This window comes from Azolla caroliniana, unplaced genomic scaffold (assembly GCF_043228905.1).
Source record: "Azolla caroliniana isolate FFs.n. ecotype wild unplaced genomic scaffold, voAzoCaro1.0.p SCAF_20, whole genome shotgun sequence".
NCBI lineage: Eukaryota > Viridiplantae > Streptophyta > Polypodiopsida > Salviniales > Salviniaceae > Azolla > Azolla caroliniana.
This window is the reverse complement of record NW_028230455.1, coordinates 12,760,633-12,788,267: the sequence shown is the minus strand read 5'-3', so window position 1 is coordinate 12,788,267 and position 27,635 is coordinate 12,760,633. Positions and strand designations below refer to the sequence as shown.

Genomic DNA, 27,635 nt, shown 5'->3' with positions numbered 1-27,635 from the left:
GATGCTCTGGCATTATTAGACTCCCTAGATTGTGTGTTGTATTCTGTATCACACAACTCTTTTTCATAGTTTTGCTCAGTACTACCCTCCAGGTTGTTTTCTTAGCTTATTGAGCTTCTCTTGATTCCTCTGCTGTGTCCATTCCTGACAGCTAAATCAACTTTAATGCGATTTTCATTCTTGTTCAGTTCCAGATCCAAGGTACCTTGTCCACCCACAGAGCTTTACTTGTTTCGTCTGATACTAACATTCTTGACAACTACATTTAGTTTAAGTTTTAAATTCTATAAGTTTGTACGTGCATTATAATATTAATCACTATGTAAGATTGTCTAAAATCCTCTAATCTTCGATAACTGTGGATATATGGGTTTTTAAATTGCTTTTCCCTGTACAGATATGTGAAAACATTCATACCCTATTTTTTTAGCACTAAACTGGACTTGTTTGGATCATGCAGGTGAGCAGTAACGATTAAGAGTTAAAGTGGGAAAAGATTTAGGAAGAATATCCTAAATCAAAATTTGGTTTGGTAACAAAATTTATCTTTTAACAGTTATGTAGTAATGAGTAATGTACGATCCTGTGATGGGGTGTTCATATCTTACCCACACACACCATATCATAGATACAAACTTTTCTATTAAAGAGTATTATTTAATACTGACTTTAAATGTGGAAATAATGTTTGGGTTGTCTACTTGTTGATGTAAAGCAACTAACTTTGACATTGCCTTGTGTTTTCCACTTGTAACAGGGATAATTTTTATGCTAAAAGAAAATTGATATCCTACATGGCTGTGTATGTCCTCTCTATCTTTTTAAAACGTATTTTTATTCTGCTATAGTATGTATTTTTGGAAAGTAATTCAGCACACATACAAAACTTGTAGGATTGGAAATGCATTAAAAGTAAGGAAGAAAAGCTATTTTTTGTCTATGTCGTAATTGTTGACTGAAAGTGACCCTGAATGGTTTACTATTAATGATCTTGCCCAATGCCCCCACCAGTTAACTATGTCTTTGCAATGTTGTCTTATACCACAACTATTTTTACTGCCACTAATATAATGTATATTTTTTTTATTACTAATGTCTAAAGTTCTATAAGACAGAAGACCTCTACAAACTTCTATTTTTAAGTCAAAAGAAATGTGCCAACATATTTAATGCTCTTAGTCTGTTTCCAAAATTGGCAGGGTTGCATCTGCCCCTGGGAAAGTACTACTTACAGGTGCTTATTTAGTTCTGGAACGACCAAATGCGGGCCTGGTTCTCACCACCTCTGCCAGGTTTTTTGCCATAGTGAAACCTATTTACTCAACACTTTCTGAGGGTAGTTGGGCATGGGTAAGCATTTTTAGAATAGGTTAAAACACTTCCTCTTTGATTAATGCAAATTTTATTAATAATTTGTTATACATTGCAGTCCTGGGTAGATGTGACGGTTATATCGCCTCAGCTTTCTAAGGAGTCCACTTATAAATTGTCATTAAAAGATTTCTCATTACGAAAAGTCTCTCCTTTAAAGTAAGTATGAAGTTTATGATGCACTATGATGAAATATTGTTTTTATGAACCATTCGTTTCTTGTCTTTCAAATGGTATACAATGCCTACTATATCAATCCAAGACACATACACAAGTGCCCCCTGCATGCTTTTGATCTCCACAAACATGTTTTGGGCCAGACAAAAAGCAGCCTATCCCACAGAAAGTAAGGATGCCTCACATCTGGAGGTATCGAAGATTAAAGAATTAGCAAGTCTGCCTATTTGCAGCAAGTAGACAATATGTAAGGGGGAAACAAGTAATATGTGTAGCACAGAAATGACTTTTTGACCAGCAGTGGCCTGAAATGACTTTTTGCATTTGTTCCATCTTTGCTTTGTTTGGCATAAAAGTTCAACTTTTATTGCAGTGAAGAAGGGAATTCCTTTGTGGAGAAATCCTTGCAATTAGCTGTTGTAGCTGCTTATATTACTCATGTGGAAAGTGGGAAACAAAACGAATTTAAAGAACTTTTATTGCAAGGTACACAATTCAGATCATCATGTCATAAGTTGAAGTTGTTTTGGGGCTGCAATTGTATTTTCATATTTTTCCTTAGCTGGAAACATGTGACGCTGGTTATTTCCTTTGAATCAAATTGTAAGGCTTGATTGAATTAGAACTCTTCCAGAATAAATTCTATATATTTAAAAATTTCAAATCCGCCTTACTAAATGGACAGGATTCTGATGAAACTATTTTAATTCACTTTGTTAAGAAGTTGTATATGCATAGTAGTGAAAAACATTACAGAACCAGTGACTTAGGAAATATCACTCAATCTTAATCATTTAGATTGTCTGCACTCATATACAAGAACAATAAAATAGCTTGAGGAGTCGGTTGCATCAGTAAGGTAGAAAATACGTATATGATGTTATGAGGTTCCAAGAAATGGCCTAATACTGTGTAATCTCAATCTTAAATCCTCTTTCAAAGTTTCTGTGCATGAAAGAAATGCTATGATCAACAAATCTGCTATTTGTAAGCATAAGCTTAGTCAAGAACATAATAATAAAACATTCCCCTTCTTTTCATAGCTATAGTGGCTGGTTATTAGTCTTTGATGTAAAGACCTGACATGATACGTTTCCTCAAGATGTTTTGTGTCTGTGATCTCGTCACACCAACCAAACCACTACAAGTCGAGGCCGCCTATGAAAGACGAGTTTAATACAAGAGAACTGTAAGCTTAGGAAGAGAATGGCAAGGTCAAGGATCAGCTCACTGAAATCAAACCTAGTTGGCCTACCTTGCGGGAAAGACCTGGTTGAAGCAGTTTAAGAGCAGATCGTGGAGAAAAAGCAGAATACATCTTTCAATAGAGTTAATATCAAATATCAAGGAATATAGAATTAATATCAAATATCAAGGAATAGGACCCGCATGAGGAAGATGTCATCTTTGAAGAAGAAAATGCTACTAAATGAATTTGAGATCATGGGGAATAAGATCAGGGAGGCCCTTCCCTATGGATCTAAAAAGGATAACATTCAAGATTTCCAACAAGGGAAGCTACTATATGACAGTTGATTACCTCATTCTCCTGTGACTTATTAACAAAAATGTCCAACTTACAGTACATGTTCTGCTCTATTAATGAAAGAGTGATCCTATTGAGAGATTTTTTCAGAAACCTATCCCTGCTACATAATAAGAGCCAAGCAATCTGGCTGGGCTCCATGTCAACTACAATTTTTGAAGATAGAATTTGATGTTAAAATAATTATATTATTTGTAGTGGGGCATAAATTCTATACTTAATAGAACATTACAATTAAATCGATCATTGTTCTTAGGCCTGCAGATATCAATACTTGGGAGCAATGATTTCTATTCGTATCGAAAACATGTAAGCTTTTTTTTCCCTGTATTGAAACAAATATATGGAGTGTTTCATGAGAAGGATGAACTTCAATAAAAATTTGATGAGAATGATGGATATAGTATCTATTCTTTCTTGTGTGTAAATATATTGACTTTGCAGAATCAAAGATCTCAACATACAAGGACTAGAACATTGTTTAGATATTCACAGAACAATGAGGCATCTCTATTTAAGATCACATATATTATATAAGTATAGTGTGTGGATAAGTTGAGCTATAAATATTTATTTTTTTGGAAGGATTATTATGAGTTTCTGTTTTCATTCATATGGAGCTATATTATATTGCTCATTCCGATTTTTCCTCTCTAGATTGAGGCAAATGGGCTACCATTGACAAGCTCAACGCTTGCTTCATTGCCTCGTTTCTCCCCAATCACCTTCAACAGCACAAATGATTTGAGTGGTTTGATTCTTCCAGAAGTGGCCAAAACTGGCTTAGGGTCTTCTGCTGCTATGACATCAGCTGTTGTGGCTGCACTACTTCACTACCTTCAAATTGTACAACTTCCTTGTAGTTATGAAAATTTTATACATAAATCAAAAAAGGAGGATCTTGACCTTGTGCATGCTATATCACAAGCTGCACATAGTCTTGCACAAGGAAAGATAGGCAGTGGCTTTGATGTTAGTGCAGCAGTTTTTGGTAGTCAACGATATGTGCGATTCTCTCCATCCCTTTTGTCTTCTGTAAAGGTAAATTAACTCTCGTCTATTTTTTTTAACAACCTCAAGCAACATATTACAAGATGGATTATCATAATTTGAAATAATCTTCATCCTGTATAAATGCATTCAATGTTTACTAATGCATTTGACCTGAGCATTTCCTTTCCTTTTTTTTGTATGTTGAACTTGGCCTGATTTAGATGCGTTGTGTTTTTTCCATGAATAGGAAGGTACCAAGAATGTATCGTTACCTGATGTTGTACGGACCATGATAAATGGAAAATGGGATGCTGAAAGACAAGAATATGCACTTCCTCCACTACTACAATTGGTAAGCTATTTTAACATTTATTTAACACATTGACATTAAAATCATAAAATATATTGTTTTCTAAGAAAGGTATTGTCAAGCTTATCTCAGCCTTTAAATAACCAAGGTCATCATGGGAGTTATTCGAATAAGAATGATTTTACTTGACCATTAGTATAGTGATCCTCACGAAGCCTGTGAAAGGTTTGAATGAATTCTTTATTCACATCTTCTTCGGCATTTCAACAGAATGTTCCTATTGATGGTTGAAAGTTTGTTTACGTTTAGGTTTCCACATTGCATTCTTTATCATCTGCCATTATGAATTGTCATTATATCATCTGCCATAATATCAAAACAATTAGAAGTGTGCACCTACAAGTCATGCAAATGGAAAAGAGTGTCCATACTGCTTGTGTGTCCAAATTTGTATTTTAACATGCTTTATTAGTACTGGTTTACAGATTATTGGTGAACCTGGATTTGGTGGTTCGCATACACCATCAATGGTAGGGGCAATACAGAGCTGGCGCAAGACTCGACCACAAGAAGCTGAACTTTTGTGGTCAAAACTGCAGCAATCTAATACGGATGTGGAAAGTGGACTCCTACTGTTAAAGACGATTGCGAAAGAACATTTTTGTGAATACAAGTCTGCTATAGAAGTTCGTGAAAAGGAATCAGCAGAACAGGTACTAATGCTAATTTCTTGGAATCTGGATAACCATGTGTATATCTTCTGTGTACTGTATGCTTTAATGACACAATTGCTTTTAACTGAAATGAGGATCTTCATGTGTTTGGGGAGTCCAGAGCTTTAGAGTAAGCTTTTAATGAAGTGATAGTTTTAGGATGAGAATTCTATTATGAAATCAGAGTCCACGAGAGCATTGGAACTCACAGTGATACAATATTGATGACCTTTAAATACTTGGAAGTAATAATGAAACGTGGCACCTTGTGTAGTTTCTATGTGAAATAACACACACCTGTGTATGCATGTACATGCACATATATACATATGTTGACATGTCCATATGTGCATGTGGAGATGTATGTAAAGAATAAGATAGCACATTGAATTTGGGAGTCTTTCTGTGACCTTTTCAATCATGGTTTCCTTTAGGCAACTATGATTTATTTCAATCATTAGTCTTATCTTTCTTATTCACATAGTGGAAGGAGCAAGCAACTGAAGGTATACATGCTAAAGTAGCTGAAGCATTGTCTGGAACAAGGCATGCATTCCAAAAAGTGCGATCACTCTTACAGCAAATGGGTCAGGCTGCTGGAGTTCCTGTAAGTTCTATCATAGCTTTCACCATAAGATCATCCCAATCTCTTTCTCATATGATTTTCATAAACCATCAATCCATTCAACTCCCATTTTTTACTTCTAACCTTCAGTAATTTGACTTTCAATTGTATTTTCTCAGATTGAATCTTCCTCATAGACAATTTCCTTTATAACTTTCACTATAAACGCATTTATATCTCTCTGCCATTTTTCTCATATAATTAACTTACCAGTATAACTTGTCATTTTCACAGGTTGAACCACCCCCACAGACAACATTGCTTGATGCAACCATGAATATGAAGGGGGTTTTATTTGCAGGGGTTCCTGGTGCCGGTGGATATGATGCCGTGTTTGCAATTACTCTTAGTGATGCTGCCCGTGCTTCGGTGGAAGAGGAATGGAGTGCACAAGGGGTGTTAGCTCTATGTGTTGTTGAGGATCCTCGCGGTGTGCAGCTAGAGAAAGATGATCCAAGGCAGGGTTGTCTCATTGGCAAAATGAATGGGCTCAATCTTGATAATTAACTGATTGCAAGTTTGTTGCAACCACTTGTTCGTTTTGATCATTTTTTCTATTATTCTTACACATCCTTATTGGTACAGTAAAAATAAAAAATCAGCTGGTGTAATTAATTGTTGCACATTTGTTGGAGGTCTTATATGGTATGATGGTGGATCTCAAGCTACAAACAACCCCTCTGATTTTTAGATGGAATATTATGTGGAATGTGCATTAAATTGCTTGTGTCATCATTGTATATACATAGGTTCGGTTCTGATTAAGTATCTGCTGTGTAGATCAATACATAAACCCAGTATATACGCATATCAAGAGATTCTAGCTAAATTACCTTAATTACATTTGTAATAAATATTTTATGGGATGATACTAGTAACAAATTACCTTGATTCATTGCATAAAATGCTTGTGCTTTCTTTCAATCCATTGCAATGGAAGTTCAATTTACATAATGGAAGCGGAGTTTGCATAGCATAGTGTACTTCACTGTGTAAACACATTAAATGGGAGTTTTGATTCAACTACATTGCCTTGTATTCTATTGGTTTTTACTACTTTCAAGGAGTGAATCAAGCATTTTATGCTTGTGCTTTCTTTCAATCCATTGCAATGGAAGTTCAATTTACATAATGGAAGTGGAGTTTGCATAGCATAGTGTACTACACTGTGTACTAAATATGGCAGCACTCTGTGCACTATGCACTAGACATGTCAAATGAACGGACTGCCTTCAAACTATGACAAAGTTTACCTCAGATATATGACAAGTTCAGGTTAAATCATTCTAAAAATTTCTCAAAATACAGAATGGTGTATTGCATAACAATGGCAGTAACACATGTTTTTCATTACCACAAGATCTCTAATATATGTAACTTCGCTAAAACAAGATATAAATGTTTAGTAACAGTGAATTTGTGCAAAGACGCAAGGGCTTCAGGAAATTTGGATCTTAGTTTGTTTCACAAAATATTCAAAGCACTTTGCATGTGATGTCAATATCTTACTGTGAATTATAAATCCTTTCCTCATAAGGCGTGCTTTCTGACATAAATATACAATGATAAATCTATACCACCAGCAAAATGAAGACAGTATGAAATATACTTGAGCTTCGTGACACTTTGCATGTGACATAGCTAGCTATGATTTACACTAATCCTCATAGTGTGTGCTTTTTGAAATAAATACACCACGGTAAATAGAAACAAGTTCTAACACCGTCAAAATGAAAATGGTAGCAGATATACTTGAGCTGCTGCTTTTCATGTCCTAGAAACCACATGAACCATTAGTTCATTGTCTCAAATCTAATCATTGCATGCATAATTCTGTTTGCATATAATTATATATATAATTGTCAAGTAGAAAACACTTGTTACACTATCACATTGTAGCAAGGATGTATGAGTTCTTTTGACATGTTTAATGCGGGCTGCTGCCTCTGCAGAACCGGGATAATTTTTTTGACAAAGACAGCATAAAATGTTGATGCATCTTGAGTTCCATCAAATATATTTCATACTTTCCTGCATGAAGATAAACATCAAGGTGTGATTACTCATATTTCTGATTGTAATAGGTTCATCTGGGGAAGAACAATTTCCTACATTTCACTATGGCGTTAAATATTTTACTTACATATTTACTGAATAATGTCTACTTTTAAACACAAATTTTGCATCAATAAGCAATACCTTAAATGATATTACTGCAACAACAAAACAGCAAGCTCTTCATCTGACAATGTAACCTGTTGACATATTCCCAGAGCATCACCAATCCTTGCTGCTAATTGATGTTTACACTACATTGCAAACAATTATAATAGACTTCAACTTCCAAGTTCACCATCCAACACTACCATAGGTCTAAAAGAGAAAAGTACAGACGTTTTTTATACAACTCGAAAAACACTTATAACTGAAGTTTAAACTGTCTTGCAATCAATTACGATAGTCAACATCCAAGTTCATCATCCAGCATTCAAATAGGTCTAAATGAGAAATTATAGAAATTCTTCTCATGCTTGTGAACCTTTATAATCCATGTTTACACTGCATTGCAAACAATTATAAAAGACAACTTCCAAGCTCATCATCCAGCATACAAATAGGTCTAAAGAATGCATAAAAGATCTTCTCAAATAACTTTAAAAAAAAAGTATGTTAAAAAGTGTTTCTTACACAAAGCTGTTCACCACGACCAACAACATCAAAGAAAAATGAATGGCATGAGCAAAAGTGTCTAGGAAAGCAGAGATACTTGTCATTGCCTTTGGATTCACCAGCAACCTGAAAAACAAGAAAAGCCAGTTCAAGCTGAGATGCATATATTTATAAGTCATAAAAGGCTCGTAAAAGTTGATCAAAGGAATGCACCATAAAATATACAAAACACATACATATGAAACATGTAATAAAATATACAGGTCTTTCGCATATATATATATATATATACAAACACAAATGTATAAGATTTAATCAGGTATCTGGATAACAAAACACTTCGTTCATAAATGATGGCAACAAAAGTTCCAGTCAATGATTGATTTTATTTCCACGTCCTCTAAATAGAGATTCCGAAACTTTGAATACATAATCCATGACCATGAAATGACTTAGTATGTTACATTACTCCATACTCTAAAAGAGGGATTTCAGGTTCATACAGTGACATGAAAATTTGTTCTCTGCTATCTATATCATTTATCCACACAAGGACGACAAATACATCTATAAAAATTTATGATGTTTCTACAATTGCATAGAAAAACTATGCATTTGTACAAACACCTTACAGTGTATACTGGCATCAAGAGATCAAATTCAACGTTCTTTATCCTTTCAAGATATATACTTACATATACAGAATAGGCATATATCCCCTAACCTTGAATGGGATTCATTTCCATAGTCACTACAGAATTTCACCAAGATTTGTCTCCTTTTATATCACCAAGTATATTTCTCTTGACTAACCTATTATGTTGTGTCAAAAGATCACACCTTTAATAAAAGATATAATGATAATAATCAAAAGACTTTATCACACATTACACAACACATCTTTCAACCTCTTATCATATTTTCCCTATCATTTTCAAGGCAAATTGAGCTCCATAGAGTTTCATAGCAACGGTTAATACTCTTTCTTGCAAAGGTAGAATTCATTGATAGATTTCATCCTCCACGCCTGTTCATAATTTACATAGAAATTTGACCTTCATAGAGGTCATTCCCTTTATGGGAAACTGAAGTTAACCTTTCATAATTGTCTCTCAGACAATGCATCAAAAGAGGATTACATATAGATTTCTAAAGAAAAATGAAGAAAACAATTTTTAGGAAACAATTACCTGGAAAGTTACACGTTTGCTTGGCTCTCCAACAATGCGATAAACTCCCTTCTGATCCAATATCCGCAGAGCTCTCTCCAAATTTTTACTAAATAGAAAATAGAGCCTGGCATTTACAGCAAGAGTCGGGTGAGGTTTTTTATTCAGCGACAGCAAATCCAAACAATGAATAATTGAGAATATCTGCAAAAAATAAAAATTGATAGGGAGAAAGAGATAATGCAGTGTCAGACGCCTAGGAAAAAATAAATGAAAGGAACTGGTTTGCAGAAAAACTTTGCAAAAGGAGAGAGATTGAATTGAATAAAAACGGACGAAAGACGGAGAGGGTACAGAGAGAGAGAGAGAGAGAGAGAGAGTATTCTTTGCCTTTGTGAATGGAGAGATGGAATAGAAGGTAAGAAAGAAAGCAAACGAAAATTTAAAGAAACGTTCGGAAATAGTGATATGGAATCCAAAAAAGGTTTTGCGAAATGAAATTATGGAAATGGAGAGGGGAGGGGAGCCAGAAAAAAGAAGCAAGAAAAGTTTCGCAGAAGAAAGAAAATAGAAACCTTTCGGGAATGGAAGGTGAAAGGAAAGAGATCTCACATGGAGAGTTGATCATCCGACACTGCACAAATAAAGACACGGAAAAAAAACAGGAAAAATAAGAAGAAGAAACGTATACCATTAACATCAAATCTGTCCATTCTCTTTATTTTGTTGCGAAGAAGAAAAAGGAAGGAACTTATCATCATCATCATCAGAGCTGCTGTCCATGTATACATTTCCGTTAAAAGAGCAGGGAATGGATAATACTTACAGGAAGCGGAGGGATGATGGGATACTGTCGAGGAAGAAGAAGGACTTAGACTATCGAGGATAGCTTCGCCAGCCATGGATGCTGCCATACTGAAGAAGAGCCAAGGAGAAAAAACACAGAGAGAGAGAGAGAGAGAGAGAGAGAAAAGAAAGAAACAAAGATATATGTATACATATTAATGTGTTCTAAGACCAAACTGGGGATAGATAAATAAATAAATAAATAATAATAATGGGGTATTTACCCATTCATAAAATAGAGCTTAAGCTAAAACACTTCTAGTAAAAAAAAAAAAAGAACATGTTCTAGAAAGGAAATGGCTTTATACTAGCCCGGGTTTCATTTCCATCCAAGTCTCTCGAAAAGAAGAAGCGGGAGGTCAAAGAGTTTCGATTTGGATGTGGCCCATGGTCCCAATGTAAAAGGTACCCCAACCATAGCTTCTACGTGGCGGCGGCGTAGCTCACGTTCCCGTATCTTCTTAATCGTTTCTATTCCACATCGAGCAACTTTGAAGCCCAACATCTGAGAGCGTTTGGTTGTTCTTTGCATTTCTGCGTCTTCCAAGAGAGAGGCCGAGTGATGTAGGTGTGTCCACATTCATTGCCTCCCCTTTGTTCCTGAAAATTTACATTAGTTACATGTTGGTGAATACTAAATGGGTTATGGTTAACACTTTGTAATCTATTCTCCCTATGTTGTTTTAGCTCTAAGATATACCTACCTAGTCTCTTTATATCCGGGGTATCTAATAGTCTGGAGAGGGTGGGAGAGGGTCCTAGTATGTCTTTGTATTTCACCCTTATCTTGGACACTTGCATGTAAAGTGATACTCATCCGAGTCTATCTCTATGTGACATAACCTACATAGCCTTTCCTCTCTAGGAACTCTATTAGCATGATCATTTTCAATCTCAAGTTGGTGAGATGATATCCTAAGTTGTCCAATGGCCACCCCCCACCCTTAGTGCATTTTATAAGAATGTATCTAGATATTTCGGTCGTGTTATAAAACCTAACTTAGAGAAGTGCAAGAAATGGTCCTTATATTACAACATTTTAGATGCGAGTGGATCCATTTAAATCGGGTGTAAATTTGCCATATTTCTTGGCGTATTACTTTATTACGGTCTTCATGTGATATTAAAGTTTGATAAGTCTCATGGTTGTACTTAAGGGGAGGTAGGTTATTAATGTTTATACCATTTGCAACTGCAAGTAACTAACTCACTACAATGATATACCAAGAGCTAGTGTATCTGGACACATTAGGGATTAGGATGGCTCAAAAGCTTGACGGGATATACTATCTTGTGGTTGTCTATGTATCCGATGAATAAAATCTACCACTTGGAAAAGTGTTTCTAACATCAGCAGCAAACTGAACTTTGCTCTAATAATGTCATGTGGTACTGCCGATTTGCTTCGAAGTTGACGTGATAGCATCATCACCAAATGTCTCTCTAATTGCATCCACATGAAAGATGGTAAACCTGGAGCCCATACTACTGATGCATACATGAGGGAGGGGGTCACTAATGAGTCGAAGAGCCACCCCTTAGTCTGTGGCTCTTGAAAGTATGCATGGTGGCATTGTCTCTCTAAAAGTGAGAGGGATGCATGTCCTCTCATAAGTCTATCCTTCGTTGCCTGTGTCATAGAAAATTTACCTGAGCTGGCACTGAAAGTGACTGCGAGATATACTTATGATCCAACTACCTCAATTGGGCTATGGGAGATGGTTAGGTGATACTTAGTTCTAACTTGAGCCAATGTGTGGAAGATAAGGACTTTAGTTTTCCCTAGGTTCACTATCAATCCTCGTTGTGCGCAAAAGTCATCTAAGGCATTAAGGTGCCTTTGTAGGTTGTGTTCAGACTCAAAGAGCAAAACTATGTCGTCTACATAGAGCAAGATACGAACCTGTGTACCCCCAAGGACTACTCCGTTGCCTCCCTTACGAGCAATAAAATCCATGATCTCATCAATGTAGATCCCAAAAAGAGTTGGTGATAGGGGGCAACCTTGTTTTACACCAATAGTGCTAGTGAAGAAGTTGGATAGGCCACATGGGCATCGTACACACCCGAAGACTTGCTCATATAGTGCGTAGATGGCCCAAATCATGTCATTTGGTATCTTCAAGCTTTTAAGTCTATCAAACAACCACTCTCTAAGGACTGTGTCAAAGGCTTTGCGGAAGTCCACAAAACAACAATATAATTTCTTCTTGTGAGCCTTTGTCTGGTCAATTAAGCATCTAAGTGTGAAGATATGATCAATAGTAGAGAAGGCTCGTCTAAAGCCAACCTGTTCAAGTACGCGAAGATTTAAGGTCTCCATATAATCACTAAGCTCTGCTTCCATTACTGCACCATATAATTTAGCGAGTGTATGACCTATCATAATGGTCCTATATGTATTTGGGTCCATGGGGTCTCCTCCTTTATGTATGGGGGGCACTATGTTCATAGTCCATTGTGGTAGAAAACCCTCGGCGAGGGCACAATTTAATATTTGAGTTAGAAAGGGAGCTAGGCACTCTCGCGCATATATGATTTGTTCTGCTTGCAATCTTGTGTGGTCCATGGACTTCCTATGTTGTAATTTCTTTATGACCTTTGTGATCCCAGAGGTCGTGAAAAGTGTCCCCATGGTAGGTCGAGGTGTAGAAGGCATTGGAATGGGTGGTTGGTTTGGGACTTGGTAAAGTTTCTCTGTATATGTGTGCCAAGTGTTGGGATTCTTGATGGGTGTTTGTGGTCTTGGTTCTCGTAGTCTCTTCCACACAGTGACGCAATTGCTACTCATGAGCATATGGTAGAGTTCCCAATATTGGGATGCCTCCCAGAGAGAGAAGAAGAAGACATAGCAAATTAAGAGGATATGTATGCAGTAATAGAAACTTACCACTAGGATAAGCTCAATTGTGAAGCTCTTTTGTTAACAATTAAGGAAATACTTAGAATTTAACATCTGAATTGTGAAGCTAGAGCTTTGGCCTCCATGGAACACTTACCTTCATCATATGAGAACTTGTTAGTATAACTTTGTCTAGTGATTTTGGAATGTCGATTGAGAGACTAAATTGAACTAGGGCACACGTGCTTTTCTTATCAATTATAATGCATTACACTACATGTGGGAAACCTCAAGATGACATAATAACACACAAGTAGTGGAAACAAGATATATGAACCTAGAGATCTCCTATACTTATGAACTAAAAAGTCATTGCAAGTAAGTAACCCTGAAGGGCTCGCCAAAACTATGGCCAACAAACCTTAGTTGTAAGCAATGTTGTAATCATGGAAGGCTCCACAAGAAATGTAGCATGCTTTCATTAGTGTTGCATCCACGTCATTCACAGTTTCGCAACATCCTAGATAGTTTGATTGGGTATTCACAAACCATGGGACGTGAACATCCACATACAAACATAGATTAGATTATCCCCTTTTTATGATGTTTTTCGAGGGGATAAAATGACTCCAAAAAACTTTATATTGGACCAATTATCCCTAAAAAATGTGATTACAATAGGAGTAAAAAGAGTTATAGGTGTTTGAAGGATTGAAACTAGTATAGAACCGTTGATGATCATGTTTATACCTAAGTAGGCAATTATTGGACTACATATTTAATACCTCTAATAGGGTTTTGAGATCATCTAAAATAAACAATATGTCTTTGACATCATTTCGAAACCCTCTTGAAAACAATCGTGGAAAGAGTATTACTCAAAGAAATGTATGAGGCAATTTGTGATAACCACTATTTCGAACTTCAACTCTCTTGCAAAATTTGCAAGTCGGCCTACTTTTTGCAATAACACCGCCATAGCCTCCTTGTTCAACATAGTATCCTTCATATGGAAAGCATTATGTGTACAATGGCATTAATAGAGCAACATAATGGGAGAAAATCACAACATAGATGTGCAATCAACATTTACCTAGAGAGAATCTTATATTGGTGCCTGAAGGCTCCCCTTATATAACATGGAAACAACATCATTCTTGCTATTGGCTAATGCATGTGAGGTTATTAGGCAAGAGGAATTTTGGGAACATGCTAGATGGAATCGCCTCTTTCTTGCTTAATGCTTGTTGGATTATTAGGTGTGAGGATCTACGTCAACACTTTCAACGGAACCACCTCTTTTATTACCAATTCACGGGATAATCAAGCAAGATGAATGATAACCCAAAGTGGTTTTATATTCTTTATCCATTAATAGAACTTCATGGAAACCTTTTGCACCAAATTCCTTATTCCGCCACATATTTTTTCTCCATACAAGGTATCTATATCCTCTTAAGTAGAACTTGGCACAGAATAGCACGTGCATGCAAGAAAGTGTGCTTTCATGCATGATAAACATAATTTCAGCTCATGTAACTCTTTACAAAAATGTGGTTGAAGAAACGAGTAGAATATCAATTATAAAGATTATGACAAGAATTTTCAATGTGAAATCATTGCCTTTATATGCCATATAAGATACGTTATGCATCTGCACACATTGTTGCTTATAGATTCCTAAGATTACCCTACAAGAATTCCATATTTCAAATATATAAACAGATGATAGGGCATGGATAAAAACTTGTGCACGTGCAGAATTAAGTATGTGGTAGCCCAAGCCTTTAAAAGGCAACGCTAAGAAGGTTTAAAAGGTAACACTAAGAAGGCAACAAAGGCTTCACAAATGCAATGGATAGAATAACACATCAACATATCACGATCTTGGCGTAAACAAGAACGAGCATGATATGAAGATATGTCTTTCCGTATCTTTGATTAATAATGTCATTGTATAACAACTTATGGAGATTATGACAATTTATATTAAATTGTTTCTTCTCAATTTGGACATTCAATTTCATTGACCCCTAGTTCTCTCTTAATCATGATTACCATGTTAATTGGAATTATCCTTTCTTGCGATTTCATTATTGTTCTCAATTATTTATGTCATAATATCAAGTGAGGTCAAATATATTGTCGTATTATTGAAACACAATTTGAAACCATTGCCTAAAACTTTACATGCATATGTGTTCTTATACGATGGTCGTTTTGTAATGGTAACTCTGCCAAATGATTTGCAAGACTATAATGTTCAAGTTTGGATTTGGTTAACACACATGTCATTTGTATCGATAAAAAAGGTAAAACTATTCTCTAAAAGTCAACCTCTAACACAAACTTTTCAGACTAGGCTTCTCAAACAATACATAACATGCCTTTTAGCAAGGCTATGCCAATACACCTATATTGGCTTCCTAAATATTAAAAAATGCAAAACTTGTCGTTAACAATCACAATATTAGATTAGGTACTATTAAACACCCACATGCAGGTTGGCAAGCAAGCATACATCCATATTATTTGAATGTTTTATTGTAAGCTAGCAAAAATGCATAGTGAGCCATGTAATTGTGGTAATGAATGTCGTTACATTGTTTGTATAAAAATGTTCATGTGATTAATAAATTTTTATGTGAAAAAATAAATAAATAAATACGAAGGTGTGTCTCTTTAGAGGGAAAAATAAAAATAAAAATTTATGTGAAACTAATACCATTAACTATGGTTGCGCCACTACATACCCCCCCCCCCCCCCCCCACGCGATATATATATATATATATATATATATATATATATATAATTGTTTGATGTCAATATTGAGGTAAAACTTTATTACAAAGTCTTCTTGTGTTATACATCATGTCGTATGAACTTTGTTGAAACAAAGGTATGAATGGTCTTTAGAATATGTTCACTTTTCCATTTTTTCACTTAAAGAGCTAATTGCTTAGAATTATTTTGTTTATTGGGCCATTAAACACCATAGGACCCTTCAAGTTTTTCATGTTTGGCATTTTCATTTGTAATGAATGTGTAACAATTGATTTGATAATTGCTGACTATGTAGCATGGATTCCATAGATTCATTTTTAAAACTATTGCCTTATAAAATACACGAACATTTAGACCAAACACTGTGATCGATTAGCATGGATTCTATGCGATTAGGTTTAAGCACAAGTGCCATATGAAATGCATTATATATTTGGCAAATGTGTTTTGGTCACTTTAACTTATCACATCATCTATCTCGTCTTCTAAACCTTTAAATATAACAATATTTTTGTACATGATGGTTTTCAAGTATGTAACCTAAACTTGAATATTCATTCCATTCATACAATACAAAACATAATTAAATTATCAAGTCATCCTTTGTGGCATCCAATGTGTGCTTGTTAAAATTGTTAAAAAAGAGCCCTATGTATGCATCTACAACTAAGTAATAGTGCAATGAATTGAAAGGAGCCGGATTAGGTGAGAAGTCAGCAAAGAGGCGGACAATATACAAGAGCAAGCGCAACTTCTGATTATTATTTGGTTTGGACCTTTGCACATCAAAAGACTATGAAACATAAAACAAAACATTCAACTTGCAACCTAGAAGAATATCATATATCTTAACATTTAAGCGAATTGTGCCAAATCGTCGAAATGAGTTTGTTCGGTGTCATGAAAGAGAAGCATCAACAAAAGATCGATTTGTACAATAAACTATGATACTTCAACAATGGTGTCCAATCATTTGATCATCGAGGGAGATAGGGAACAATAGTTTATAGTGTGCAGCTTTTTTAGAGAGTCGTTGAAGACCACTTAAATGGATAAGGGTTATTTTCAAATTATAATACCAAAATTGGGTAGATACATGTCATCCTTTACATCGTCACAAAAAACATCCAAGTATGGCCACTTGCTTGCTATAGTGATTAAGATTAAAGTATGTCCCCTTAGTGATGGTGACTAGCTCCAATGAAGCTATTTGAGTTTATGCTTAGTATAGGGCCCTAATGATCTATACACAAATCATTTGGTGTTGTCGATCTCATTGGATGTGGAGCATCGACTTACTTTAAGTTGTGATGGACAAAAAGACGAGCTGAACCATACACGTAACTATACTTAAAGCCTAGATAAAGACTGTATTGCGTGTTTGATAATGTCGCGAAGTGTAGCCTTACATAAAAGACACCAATTGCTTGAGCAGGGGAGTAGCCACTCATCCTTTGATGTGCCGAGAATAATAAAGAAAGACAGAATACACGACATGTATCAAGATAAAAGTGTAAAATGGAAAAAGAGAGGAAATTCAATAAAATGGAAATATCATCAGCCTAGTCCCCCCCCCAAAGAACAACACAAGAGGTGTACACTTCAAAGGTTTTACCGAGTTAGGCGAATGAGCTTAATGTTGGATTCTATTGTCCATTTGTCATGAAATTAAAGTTGTGTCTTTTCTAGGTTCTAGCAATCCACCCAAAAGGGTGTGTGTGTGTGTGTGTGTGCCACAAGCTTCACTGAAACCATGTGTCATCTTGTGCCTACAAATAGAGATATTTCCCCCCCATGTTTTATCAAGAAAACAAGGTCACAACTTGTGTGCTTGTCTAGCTATCTATCTACATATATATATCTCTCTATATGTTTATGGCATAGTTTCTCTTGATGCGCATTACGCAATCAAGTATTTGTGTGTTTCCGATAACGGTATCTATCCACCAGAAGGCTCCACGGAACATGAGCCAACACAATTGTGTTCAAATGATGAGCCCAAGGTTTGTGTTCACACAAGAGAATTCCCAAGAGTCTTGCAATGCACAAGTAGATTTAAGTGGGTCATTAGGATCATGATGCATGGAGAGTGTCTAAACTTGGTTATGGAGTTTTAGAGTTCATTTTCATGGCCTAAAGATTTTCTTCTTCTTTTTCCATCACTATTGTTAGCCGTGGTATCTTTGTGTATCAAAATTTGCACTTCTTTTTTCTAGAGTTTTCAACACATTTTCTAATGATTCCTAACATGTTTTAGTTATCTTAGGGTTTAGGATTAGGGTTTCTTGTTTTTGTTTTTTCGTTAATGATGATGGCTTGGGTGTGCATTTCTTTCACTATATTCATTGTATTTGGATAAAATCTAGGCACCTTTTTGGCTCAGGTTTGTTTATAATTATGGTTAAGGTTGAGTGGTTTGATAATCAGAATTAGAGTTTAGGCTTGGATCAGGGTTTTTACGGGGCTTTTGGGTTGAATTAGGGTTTAGAATTGGATTAGGATTACACTGGGGCTTTCTTTCATAAGCAATACTAGGGTTAGGGTTTCGCCAATAGCAGCAAACTAAGGGCTTTGGCCAGATGTTGGTTTCTTATGATGTGGTTAGGGTTAGGTGGTTGGTTTAGGGGTAGGGATTCATAGGGATTTCGTCAGATATTGGGTGTTTTTTCGTCATATTTAGGGTTGGGGGTTAGGGTAGGGATTAGGGTTTTGATGAAGATGAGAGGTGATGAAGATGTGAAGGTAATGGGCATGGCTATGGCCATCATCTTCACCATGTCTAGTGTCTTATTCTTCTTCTTTTTCTTCTTTTTCTTCTTCTTGACCCACAATGAAAATGGTAGTAACAAAAGACTAGACCTTTTTCTCATCTTGAATTCCCTCATCCTCCTCCTCTTTGCTTCCTCACATTTCCACAAACAAGAGAAAACTCATCATGACCGCACGACCAAGGAGGGAGGTAGTGTCCTAGACCTCTTCATTCTGATAACCAACTCCATTGACCATGGAAACCCTCTTGTCCTTCACGAGTTTCTCAATAATGATGAATCATCCGATGATTCTCTTTACACCACTATTCACGGACCTCATCGTGTTCACCCCGACAATGATGTTGATGAGCTATGCTCCCATGATTATCATGACGCGATTGACATTGTCCTACCATCAGTTGTTGATAGCCATGCTCAACACTCCCCCGATAATACCTCTCTTGGTCCCATCTTGCCATTCACGGGTAATGATCATGTTAATTGTGCCCCACTTGTTGTCACCCCATCATTAACGAGTAATGACGATGCTAATCATGCCAATATTGGTTCAATCTCAGCATTGGTAGCTAATGGTCATGTTAATCACGTCCCAATTCAAGGGAGTATGGAAGCTTTCTCGCTATTAGCGGCTAACGACAATGTTAATCATTATCCTAATCTGAACAATATCAATACAATTGTACCATTAGTAGCTAATCAGGTTTATCATCATAGCAATCTTGGTTCCATGGTGGTAGAGAATGAGGGGGTGGTGATATTCGAAGAAAAGCCTCAAGAACAAATGCCATCATTGTGCTTCAAAAAGGATCGTACCAAAAAAGTGAAGAGAAAGAAGGCATCCAACAAGGTTCATGATCATGATCACATGATGTCAATGTCTAGTTCGACTCCTCTTGCAATCTCAACGCTAAGCATCGAACAATCAAGGTTGTCATCTCCTCTCGAAGTATTGAGGCAAGATAATGAATATCAATCAAGGTCCATTAGTCCTAGTGGTATTGTCTCTAAACCATGTGCTAAGAAAGGTGATACCTTAGATGCTATATGGAAGGAGATTTGTGAAAAGAAGTCAAGACAATCTTGTAGCCCATTTCATCAACAATTTCAAGCATATAATATGGAGGTCATGAATGACAAATTTCCTCTGTCTCACGAGCATGACAACAACACTTCACGTGATGACAACAATACTCATAAAGATGCAAAGATAAGTGTTACAAAATCAGACCGCGCTATTCCCCTAGATGAACTACGATGTCGAGCAGACTTATTCATCTTCCGATTTGAAGAGCATATGCAGAGAGAGCAAACCTTACTCAATTGCATGCAAATGGTAGATAGAGGAGCAAGTTAAAGTCAATAAGGTATTTCACGGTGAATATGGGACAAGTATTAGATACATGTTTATCATCATCATGCAAAGCCTTTCAACGGAGTAATTATCCATACCAGTGTTCTCTAAATGCCTACTAAGTTGTTGACTTTGTGTAGCTTGGATAAAATAACTAAGGTAGCACCACTCCTAACATCATTCTCCTAACAATTAGTCAATCCTAAGTAAAATCTTTATCACTTACTCTTCATATTTCTTTACTCCTTTTGAAGATCTAGCCAATGTACTTAACACAATTGGTTGAAAAGCTTGTATTATGTACATGTTAGTACCAAATAGTATATATCTTTAGTTACTTTAATGTGTTGGGAAGCATGGAAAACATGTTTGCTACCTTAACTTCCTATTTGACTATCAATCTAGAGGGTCAATATTATTGTTATGGGACCTTGGATTATGCCCTTGCACACTGGCTTCTAGTGCGCAAATGTATATAATCATAAATTATCTTAACGCTTGTTTTGTGAAGTCATATAAATACAATAAACAAGGTTCAACATTTCACCTTCTTTCATTCATATATTCAAACTTTTATTATGCATACATATGTGAAGTTATGGTTTCTCTTAGGACTTGCTTTAGGTGTATATGCTTGCCAATGGGGTATATCTATGAGAGTATGTTGATGTAACACAAGTCTAGATGCATGTGGTTTACCACAACAAAAAATATCACAATTATATATTAAACAACGACAAGTAGTTTTGGATGGTAGTTTGATAGGAACTTTTTATATTTTATCATCTTTTAAAAGAAAATTCTACATTCTCTAAGAAAAGCCTACAAAGCAAACTTTTTGTAGAACAAACTTTCAAGGAACTTCTCTAACACTGCGTAGATATATATGCAAGAATGTTGGCTTCTTGTACATGGATACTATTCCTTTGGGAAAGAGCATTTGTGACGAGGTTCAATTAACAACAATGTATCATCACAAGGGACAAATGTCAGGGTGTTATGTAATTGAAGAAATAAACACCTTCTCTAAGAGTTTTTTCATTTTGGCTCCAAATAAAAACTATCAACCCCCACTCCCACAACTTCGTGTCAAAAATATGTACGGAGTTCAACCAATCAAGGAGATTTTTTATCGTCATTAAATATAAGTTATGCTTTGTTTACTTTGTTATTGATGAATGTGAAAGTCATGACCCATTAGAGAACCTTTTTCCAACCCATTGCTAACAAGCAAATGTGAACCTATCATAGGTAAGAAAGTTAATATCATCTAATACAAAACATTTCAAAGAATATAATTTAAACAGTGTAGGCAAACGTACATTTTAGTAAGCCTCTAATGTTGTTGTTATTGAATGCACTTTTGTCACACTAGAGATATATTTGTCTTGGACAACACTATGTTGGAAATCACTCGACTTCATTATAAAAAACAAGCTTAATGCATGTTTGCAATGATGAACACAGCAATCATTTATGTCTACATGTAGTACATAAACTCTTGGTTAATGTTTCAATGTTTGTTTAACTTGTTATCATTTTGTAGATTAATAGGAAACATGTCGCGATGGGTTCAACATGGAAACATGACCTCTAGGTATCAATCATGGTTTGTGTAGTGTAGTGTATTTTTTAATGCATATATTAGTTTTGTGTAGGTCAATCATGCTCCTCAATTTATATCCTTTTAAAAAGTATGAAACCCATACTCTAGAGTCTACACTACGTTCCAATCTATCACATTTTGTTTTAGTTGCAATGGTACAATGATGAACATAAATAGATTCAATCGCACTCTAGAATCCTATGGTTTGAACCCTTTATTAACTATATATCCACGTATGAGTATAAATGTCGAGTCATTATTAATACATGTATGAACTCCCAATCAGAATGGTACAATTTCATCACCATTTACCCATGATTCTCATTCAATTGACAGCCTGTCTACATTTATCTCCCCAATTGCCTATCATGGGGAGAACATGTCGAAGGACTAGGTAAAGTAATTACTAAAATAACAAAATATCAATGAACAAATAGTAACAACTTACAAGGCATACTCACGTTCATAGATTTAAACTTGCTTTTTGGGTACATAAGTAGGCAACTATAAACATACTAGTATGTTCGGACAAATGATGCTTTATGGGTACAAGTGTAGCTAACTGTAAACACACTAGTATGCCAAGACAAATGGTGCTTTATGGGTACATGTGTAGCCAATTCTAGGCATACTAATATGTGTCAACAATGAATTAAACCACTATGCATGACAACTTCATGAATGGAATCATCATTTTCTCCCTTTGCACCACACATAGCCATGTTATGGAAATTTTAATGGTGGTTGTTATTGGGTGACAATATCATAAGAAAGTTGGGATATTTCGTTTGTTTTGTAGTTGCTAATGCATCTTCAAAAAATGTTATTGATGTAACGCTTGTGCCAAGGGGAAAGGAACTAGCCTAGCATTAAAGCTTGGCTATTTCTAGACATTGTGATTCAAATATATATCCCTAGCTATCATAGATAATGAATCAATGATCTCTAGTGCTTTATTGCCACCAAATTGATGTCTTTTTAGTGCCATTGTGTCATTATATGTACAACAAGACATTCCATGCTACGACATAATTTGGAAGCGCCTCTATGTTCATGGGAAATAATAATCACAAAAAAAGGATTAGATGTGCAGATACAGTGGTAAAGCCAAGAAAAGGAATGTGCATTAAAGTTTATGAATTTAAGTATAAATCAATAGCCTACTATTATGCTCATTGTAAAAAATATTTGTGCTTTGATTCGAAATCTTTGCAATAATATTTCAAAATCTAAGACTGTGACACAAACAACTAACTAACACCTTTCTCTAAAAGAATGACTTTACGAATTCTACATGGGTAAATGAATTATGAAATAAGTAATAAATGGAAAGAGTCCTTTCACATTGCATGCTACTCTATCTATTTCTCTTCAAACTCTTTCTTTCATGTGTTTGCTGAAAATAGTAATACGAGGTTCTGTTCTTTTTTATACTATATGAAGAGGGTTGAATATAAAGACATTATGATTTGATTGCAATGGGGTAAATAAAATGTAGCCTCGTGTAGTGCCAATGCATGTGGTCAATGAAATTTCCATACATAAGAACCCATTGGTAAGAGAGTGTCGTGACTAATAACTACATCCCAACACTCATATATATAACTTTTGGCTTGCTTTTTACTAGCTCCCTTTGTTATTATTAACACTAACTCATCACTCAAGTTAGGTTATACACTAAACCCATAGTTAATATTCTACCACATGGATAGTTCCTCTTAGACTTCCACATGTGACGATTGTATCATACAAACCTTCAATAATCTCACCAATTTTGTGGAAAAAATTGGTACCAATCATCGTAAAGCAAGTATCTATCATGGTATGCTAACGTAAATAATGTCATAATATTTGGTTTTAATATCCCTATGAGGTGTAATATCTCCAATTTTCAATATTGGTCGTGTGCCAAATGTATACAAGATTAGCGAATACGGAAGAGAATTGTCAATGCTAGACATATTAAACATAGGATATAATCGTTACGCATCGAGCATTTACATATTTCATTTCTTCATTTGAAGAGTTATCGATGGGAGAAGCATCACGTGTATAATTCCAGGTTGAAGAATAAAACACCCAGTCAAGCTCTGCTCCTCTCAATTCTATGACTGGATGATCTTTGATTTCCATTTCTCGGATGGGCAAATGGGCGGGCAGGCAGCCAAAGGTCATATGAAGAGAATATATTCATATGGCCACCATGCCATGATGACATACTACATACATGCATGCATACATACATAGATTGACACATAGTATGAACCATACATGCATTCGCATTCGCGAATGTTTCAATCATTTGATTATGGTAACCACCCTCGAAGAATGGTAAATACCATATTTTTGGATCAACTATTTATTATGAGGTAAATTAACCTAAAAAAAGGAAAAAAGCAAAAAGAAAAACCTTAAAAAAGGGGGAAAAAACAAAAAAAACACATAAGAATGTTTGAATAATATTCGCATTTATTTTCCAACGTAGGAAAACAAATGCTATGCTAGACGAACACCGAATTTTACATTCTATGGATTGACATATTCGCATTCGTGGGGTTTCTCATTAGAATGCAAACCAATATGTATTCGAATGCATGGTCAAGTATCCTCCTTTTCCGTTTCCTAGGATATAAAAAAAGGACTTGACAATAAAAAGGGGACAATAAAAGAGGGACTTGACATTAATAAATTTTTATAATAAGTGTAAAAGTATTCGTTTTGTTTTTAATAAATAAATAAAATAAAATAAAGGTTCATTGTAATTCCTCATTTTCTCTTCTCTCCCAAAATTTATGGATATTTTTATCTGTCATTAAAAATGAGAATTCACACTAATCATATTTCTATAATAAATATAAAAATATTCGTTTTTAATAAATACATAAATAAATAAATAAAATAAAATAAAGGTCGATAAACTCTCCCTTTTTTTTTTTTTTTTTTCCAAAGTAAAGCTACTTTCCCATTAGTTAGGAAGGATTATTACATAGAGTCTATAAGGAGACTTATACACACATCGGGGAGACTTCCTCCGATCAAGCCAAAGAAGATGAGCCACTTACATTGCCTTGCGGCCTAACTTAATGTAAGAAGCTACCTGTATCCAAGGCGATTCCCTTCAATGTTGCCTAGTACGAGTCGGCTCTTGGGGCCTACACCGAAGAGAGGGTGGCAGGTGAGTAGGAAACAACCAACGTGGGGGCTGGTAGTTCCACCTCGGGCCATTCCCGCCTTGCATCACCATAGGTGTGTTCCGCCATTTCTGCCAAAAGCGCAAACGGGCAGTGGTCATGTCGTTGGAGTGGCTGCAAACCTCTTCCAGTTGCCCTCGTAGGCAGCTGATAAGCGCGAACCATATGTCCATGATCATTTCCTCTGGGGGTCGTACCGTACCTTGGAAGACCTTGAGGCAACGCGCTTTCCATATATACCACAAGGTGAAACCTGCGATCAACATCCAGATTTCCGGAAACCTAGGGGATGCGGGTTGCAAGCCTCTTTCAAAACGGATCTTGACGATTTTGCCTCTCGTGCATACATAGCACCAACTATCCGCATTGACGGCGTCCGTCCACCCTTCGACCGAGTGATCAATCCATGCCGCAGCGCTCCACGAGGCTGTTCCTTCAACTTCACATGCCACAAGGAGGCGAGTCACTCTATCCCATACCTTTTGAGCTTGAGGGCAATCCCACAAACAATGTCTCAGAGACTCAATAGGTAGAGAGCACAGTGGGCAGCCTAACGGGCCGCCACGTTTATCTAACCATTCGCCAACGGGCACCACATTATGACCGATCTGCCACCAAAAGAGCTTAATCTTTTCAGGCATGTGGAGACGTCAAAGACCCTTCCAGAAGGCAGTGAGCGCCTCATCGGGGATGCCCAATGTTTGCCAGCCGTTGCGAAGGGGGCCGCCCTGGCTGCAGCTGCAAAGTCCGACCCAATTTAGTGGTGTAATCGAAGAAGTGGTGGAGTCTATCATCATGTTTCCATCTGAAATCCCCGGGGTCCCAATCCAGATCGACAAGGGGGCGACAACCGTATACCCTTAGCCTCCAATGGGGTTCCACCTTAGCAACATCCGGGTCTGTCTTCCAAATGTTATCAATCTGTGCCACCACTCGGATTGGGTGCCAAGAGCCGCTGCTCTGGCTGTCCCCAAAAACTGTATCACTCCCCGATCCGCTCATGCCCTTTAGCGACTTGACCATTCCAGCCTCGTCAAAGAGACCGAACCATGCATGTTCTCTCGCCTCCCCCATCGGAACCTTGTCAACTGCCTCAACTATCAGTCTCCGGATTTTCGTAGCTCCCTTGAGGGGAGGGAAAAGGTCCTCTTGGGCTCTTCCTGAATCAGCCATGCGTCTCCAATCGTCTATAGATAGGAGGCCTGTTTGTGCCAACTTTCCCCATGCTAGGCCCTTAAGTTGCCCTAGCATCGCGTTGTCATTCGTTCGCACATGAGGATTCCAGAATAGTGGCTGTCTAGTCCATTCGGTCAATGTCTCCTGGGTGTGCTTGACCAAATGCTGTCGTATATGGCACCATGCCCGCAAGATGGAGTTCGTGACCCTGTCCTCCGAATGGCAAGCCAGCCTGGGTGGGACTCCGCTCATGCAGCACCAATTCAAGGAGTCGGGCCAAGGCCTACCATACTTGGGAGTCCCTACTTGCAGCCTGTTGCGAAGAAGTACCTTCCAGCACCCCTTACCTGGCAGGAGGCAACGAACCACCATTTTAGCCAGCAATGCACGACTCTGCATTAAGGGGTCTATGAGGCCAAGCCCCCCTTTGGCCCGTGGTTGCGTTAACCAACACCATGAGACTCTGGCGGCAGCCCTTGGGTTGTCCTTACCTGGCCATATAAACCCCCTAGTGGCAGCCTTAATCGCGTGCAAACCTGCAGGGTCCATAATCCAGCATGAGACTGAGTGCCACATGGTAGCGAGCAGCACTTGGTTTGCCACAAGGACCCTACCAGCGAAGGACAATTTAGATCTACTCCACTGGTTCAGCTTCTTACTTATTTTGGCTTGTACGTGGGCCAATTGCGCTCCCTTGGGGATTGACCTCCCCATCGTAAATCCAAGGTACTTGAAAGTCGTCCCACTAGGGACCCACGTAAAATCAGCATGGGGTTGCCATTTTGGTGTCTCCTGTTCGCTGAACCATAGACCTTGGGTTTTATTCCAATTGATCTTGGCACTAGCCGCCTGACAAAAGTCCTCAACAAGATGTTCAGCCCGCTGTAAATTCTCCTCATCACCTTGCAAGAAAAGAACCGTATCGTCGGCATATTCAGATAACAACAAATCTTCAGTCGCATTGGGGATGGGCAATCCCCGCAGCCCGCTAGTTGGTGCTTGTAAGTAGGCGGAGAAAGCCTCGGTTACAAAGAGATAGAGATATGGGGCTAGGGGACAACCTTGCCTCACTGAGCGTTGTAGTTGGAAGGCGGGTCCCCTAGATCCAGCCATCAGCACGCTACTCGTAGCTGTCCGATAGAGTGCAGAAGTACAATTCCTCCATTTTTGAGGTAGGCCCAAAGCTCTCATCACATTTTCCAAAAAGGGCCATAACACCCTATCGTAGGCCTTCTCGAAGTCTAGCATCAGAATAGCCGAGCTCGATACGGAGCGACTGGCCAATGCCATAGCTTCCCAAAGAAGCAACACATTATCAAAGATACACCCGTTCTTGACAAACCCAGTTTGATTGTCGTGTATGATGTCCGGTAAGAAGCTTGCTAATCGCTGAGCTAGGACTTTAGCGAGTATCTTGTATGCCGTGTTAAGGATCGTGATTGGACGCCATTGGCGCAACTCTAGGCTTCGCTCTTGGGATTTGGGGATGAGAT

The 27,635-nt window shown here is 37.1% G+C and overlaps 3 protein-coding genes across 6 annotated transcripts; 2 read left to right on the top strand and 1 right to left on the bottom strand.

Moving 5' to 3' along the window:
• Positions 1–454: 454 nt before the first annotated feature.
• Positions 455–6,346, top strand: LOC147851090 (GHMP kinase family protein). 2 transcript variants are annotated; one of them, XM_087335750.1, is made up of 11 exons: positions 455–532; positions 758–802; positions 1,200–1,350; positions 1,430–1,530; positions 1,922–2,034; positions 3,351–3,403; positions 3,752–4,135; positions 4,335–4,439; positions 4,883–5,110; positions 5,595–5,717; positions 5,970–6,346. In XM_087335750.1, the coding sequence occupies exons 2-11, from the start codon at positions 795–797 to the stop codon at positions 6,240–6,242; spliced, it is 1,539 nt and encodes a 512-aa protein (XP_087191876.1). In that variant the 5' UTR covers positions 455–532; positions 758–794; the 3' UTR covers positions 6,243–6,346. The 2 variants fall into 2 exon arrangements, with proteins under 2 accessions (XP_087191876.1, XP_087191877.1); XM_087335751.1 differs by lacking the exon at positions 455–532 and adding an exon at positions 535–555.
• Positions 6,347–7,826: 1,480 nt separating this feature from the next.
• Positions 7,827–10,526, bottom strand: SSN2 (zinc finger SWIM domain protein). Of its 3 annotated transcripts, none has more exons than XM_087335451.1 (5): positions 10,401–10,519; positions 10,187–10,208; positions 9,596–9,701; positions 8,424–8,531; positions 7,827–8,044 (listed from the first exon to the last, which is right to left on the bottom strand). In XM_087335451.1, the coding sequence occupies exons 1-5, from the start codon at positions 10,486–10,488 to the stop codon at positions 7,946–7,948; spliced, it is 423 nt and encodes a 140-aa protein (XP_087191577.1). In that variant the 5' UTR covers positions 10,489–10,519; the 3' UTR covers positions 7,827–7,945. The 3 variants fall into 3 exon arrangements, with proteins under 3 accessions (XP_087191577.1, XP_087191578.1, XP_087191579.1); XM_087335452.1 differs by having other exon boundaries at positions 10,150–10,208; positions 10,401–10,513; XM_087335453.1 differs by having other exon boundaries at positions 7,955–8,082; positions 8,414–8,531; positions 10,401–10,526.
• A 7,608-nt stretch (positions 10,527–18,134) lies between these two features.
• LOC147851088 (uncharacterized) lies at positions 18,135–20,593 on the top strand. Its single transcript, XM_087336067.1, has one exon. The coding sequence runs from the start codon at positions 18,760–18,762 to the stop codon at positions 20,170–20,172; it is 1,413 nt and encodes a 470-aa protein (XP_087192193.1). The 5' UTR covers positions 18,135–18,759; the 3' UTR covers positions 20,173–20,593.
• Positions 20,594–27,635: the final 7,042 nt, after the last annotated feature.

What these genes read in the sequence shown, in the direction of transcription:
- LOC147851088 (XM_087336067.1), top strand. Translation starts at nt 18,760, where the DNA reads ATGAAGATGAGAGGTGATGAAGATGTGAAGGTAATGGGCATGGCTATG.
- LOC147851090 (XM_087335750.1), top strand. An exon ending in TTCCTCCACTACTACAATTG is followed by an intron (nt 4,440 to 4,882) that starts GTAAGCTATTTT and finishes ACTGGTTTACAG; the next exon opens with ATTATTGGTGAACCTGGATT. An exon ending in AAAAGGAATCAGCAGAACAG is followed by an intron (nt 5,111 to 5,594) that starts GTACTAATGCTA and finishes TTATTCACATAG; the next exon opens with TGGAAGGAGCAAGCAACTGA.
- SSN2 (XM_087335451.1), bottom strand. Translation starts at nt 10,488, where the DNA reads ATGGCAGCATCCATGGCTGGCGAAGCTATCCTCGATAGTCTAAGTCCT. An exon ending in CCATCATCCCTCCGCTTCCT is followed by an intron (nt 10,209 to 10,400) that starts GTAAGTATTATC and finishes TTATTTGTGCAG; the next exon opens with TGTCGGATGATCAACTCTCC. An exon ending in GTCGTGGTGAACAGCTTTGT is followed by an intron (nt 8,045 to 8,423) that starts GTAAGAAACACT and finishes TTTGCAATGTAG; the next exon opens with TGTAAACATCAATTAGCAGC.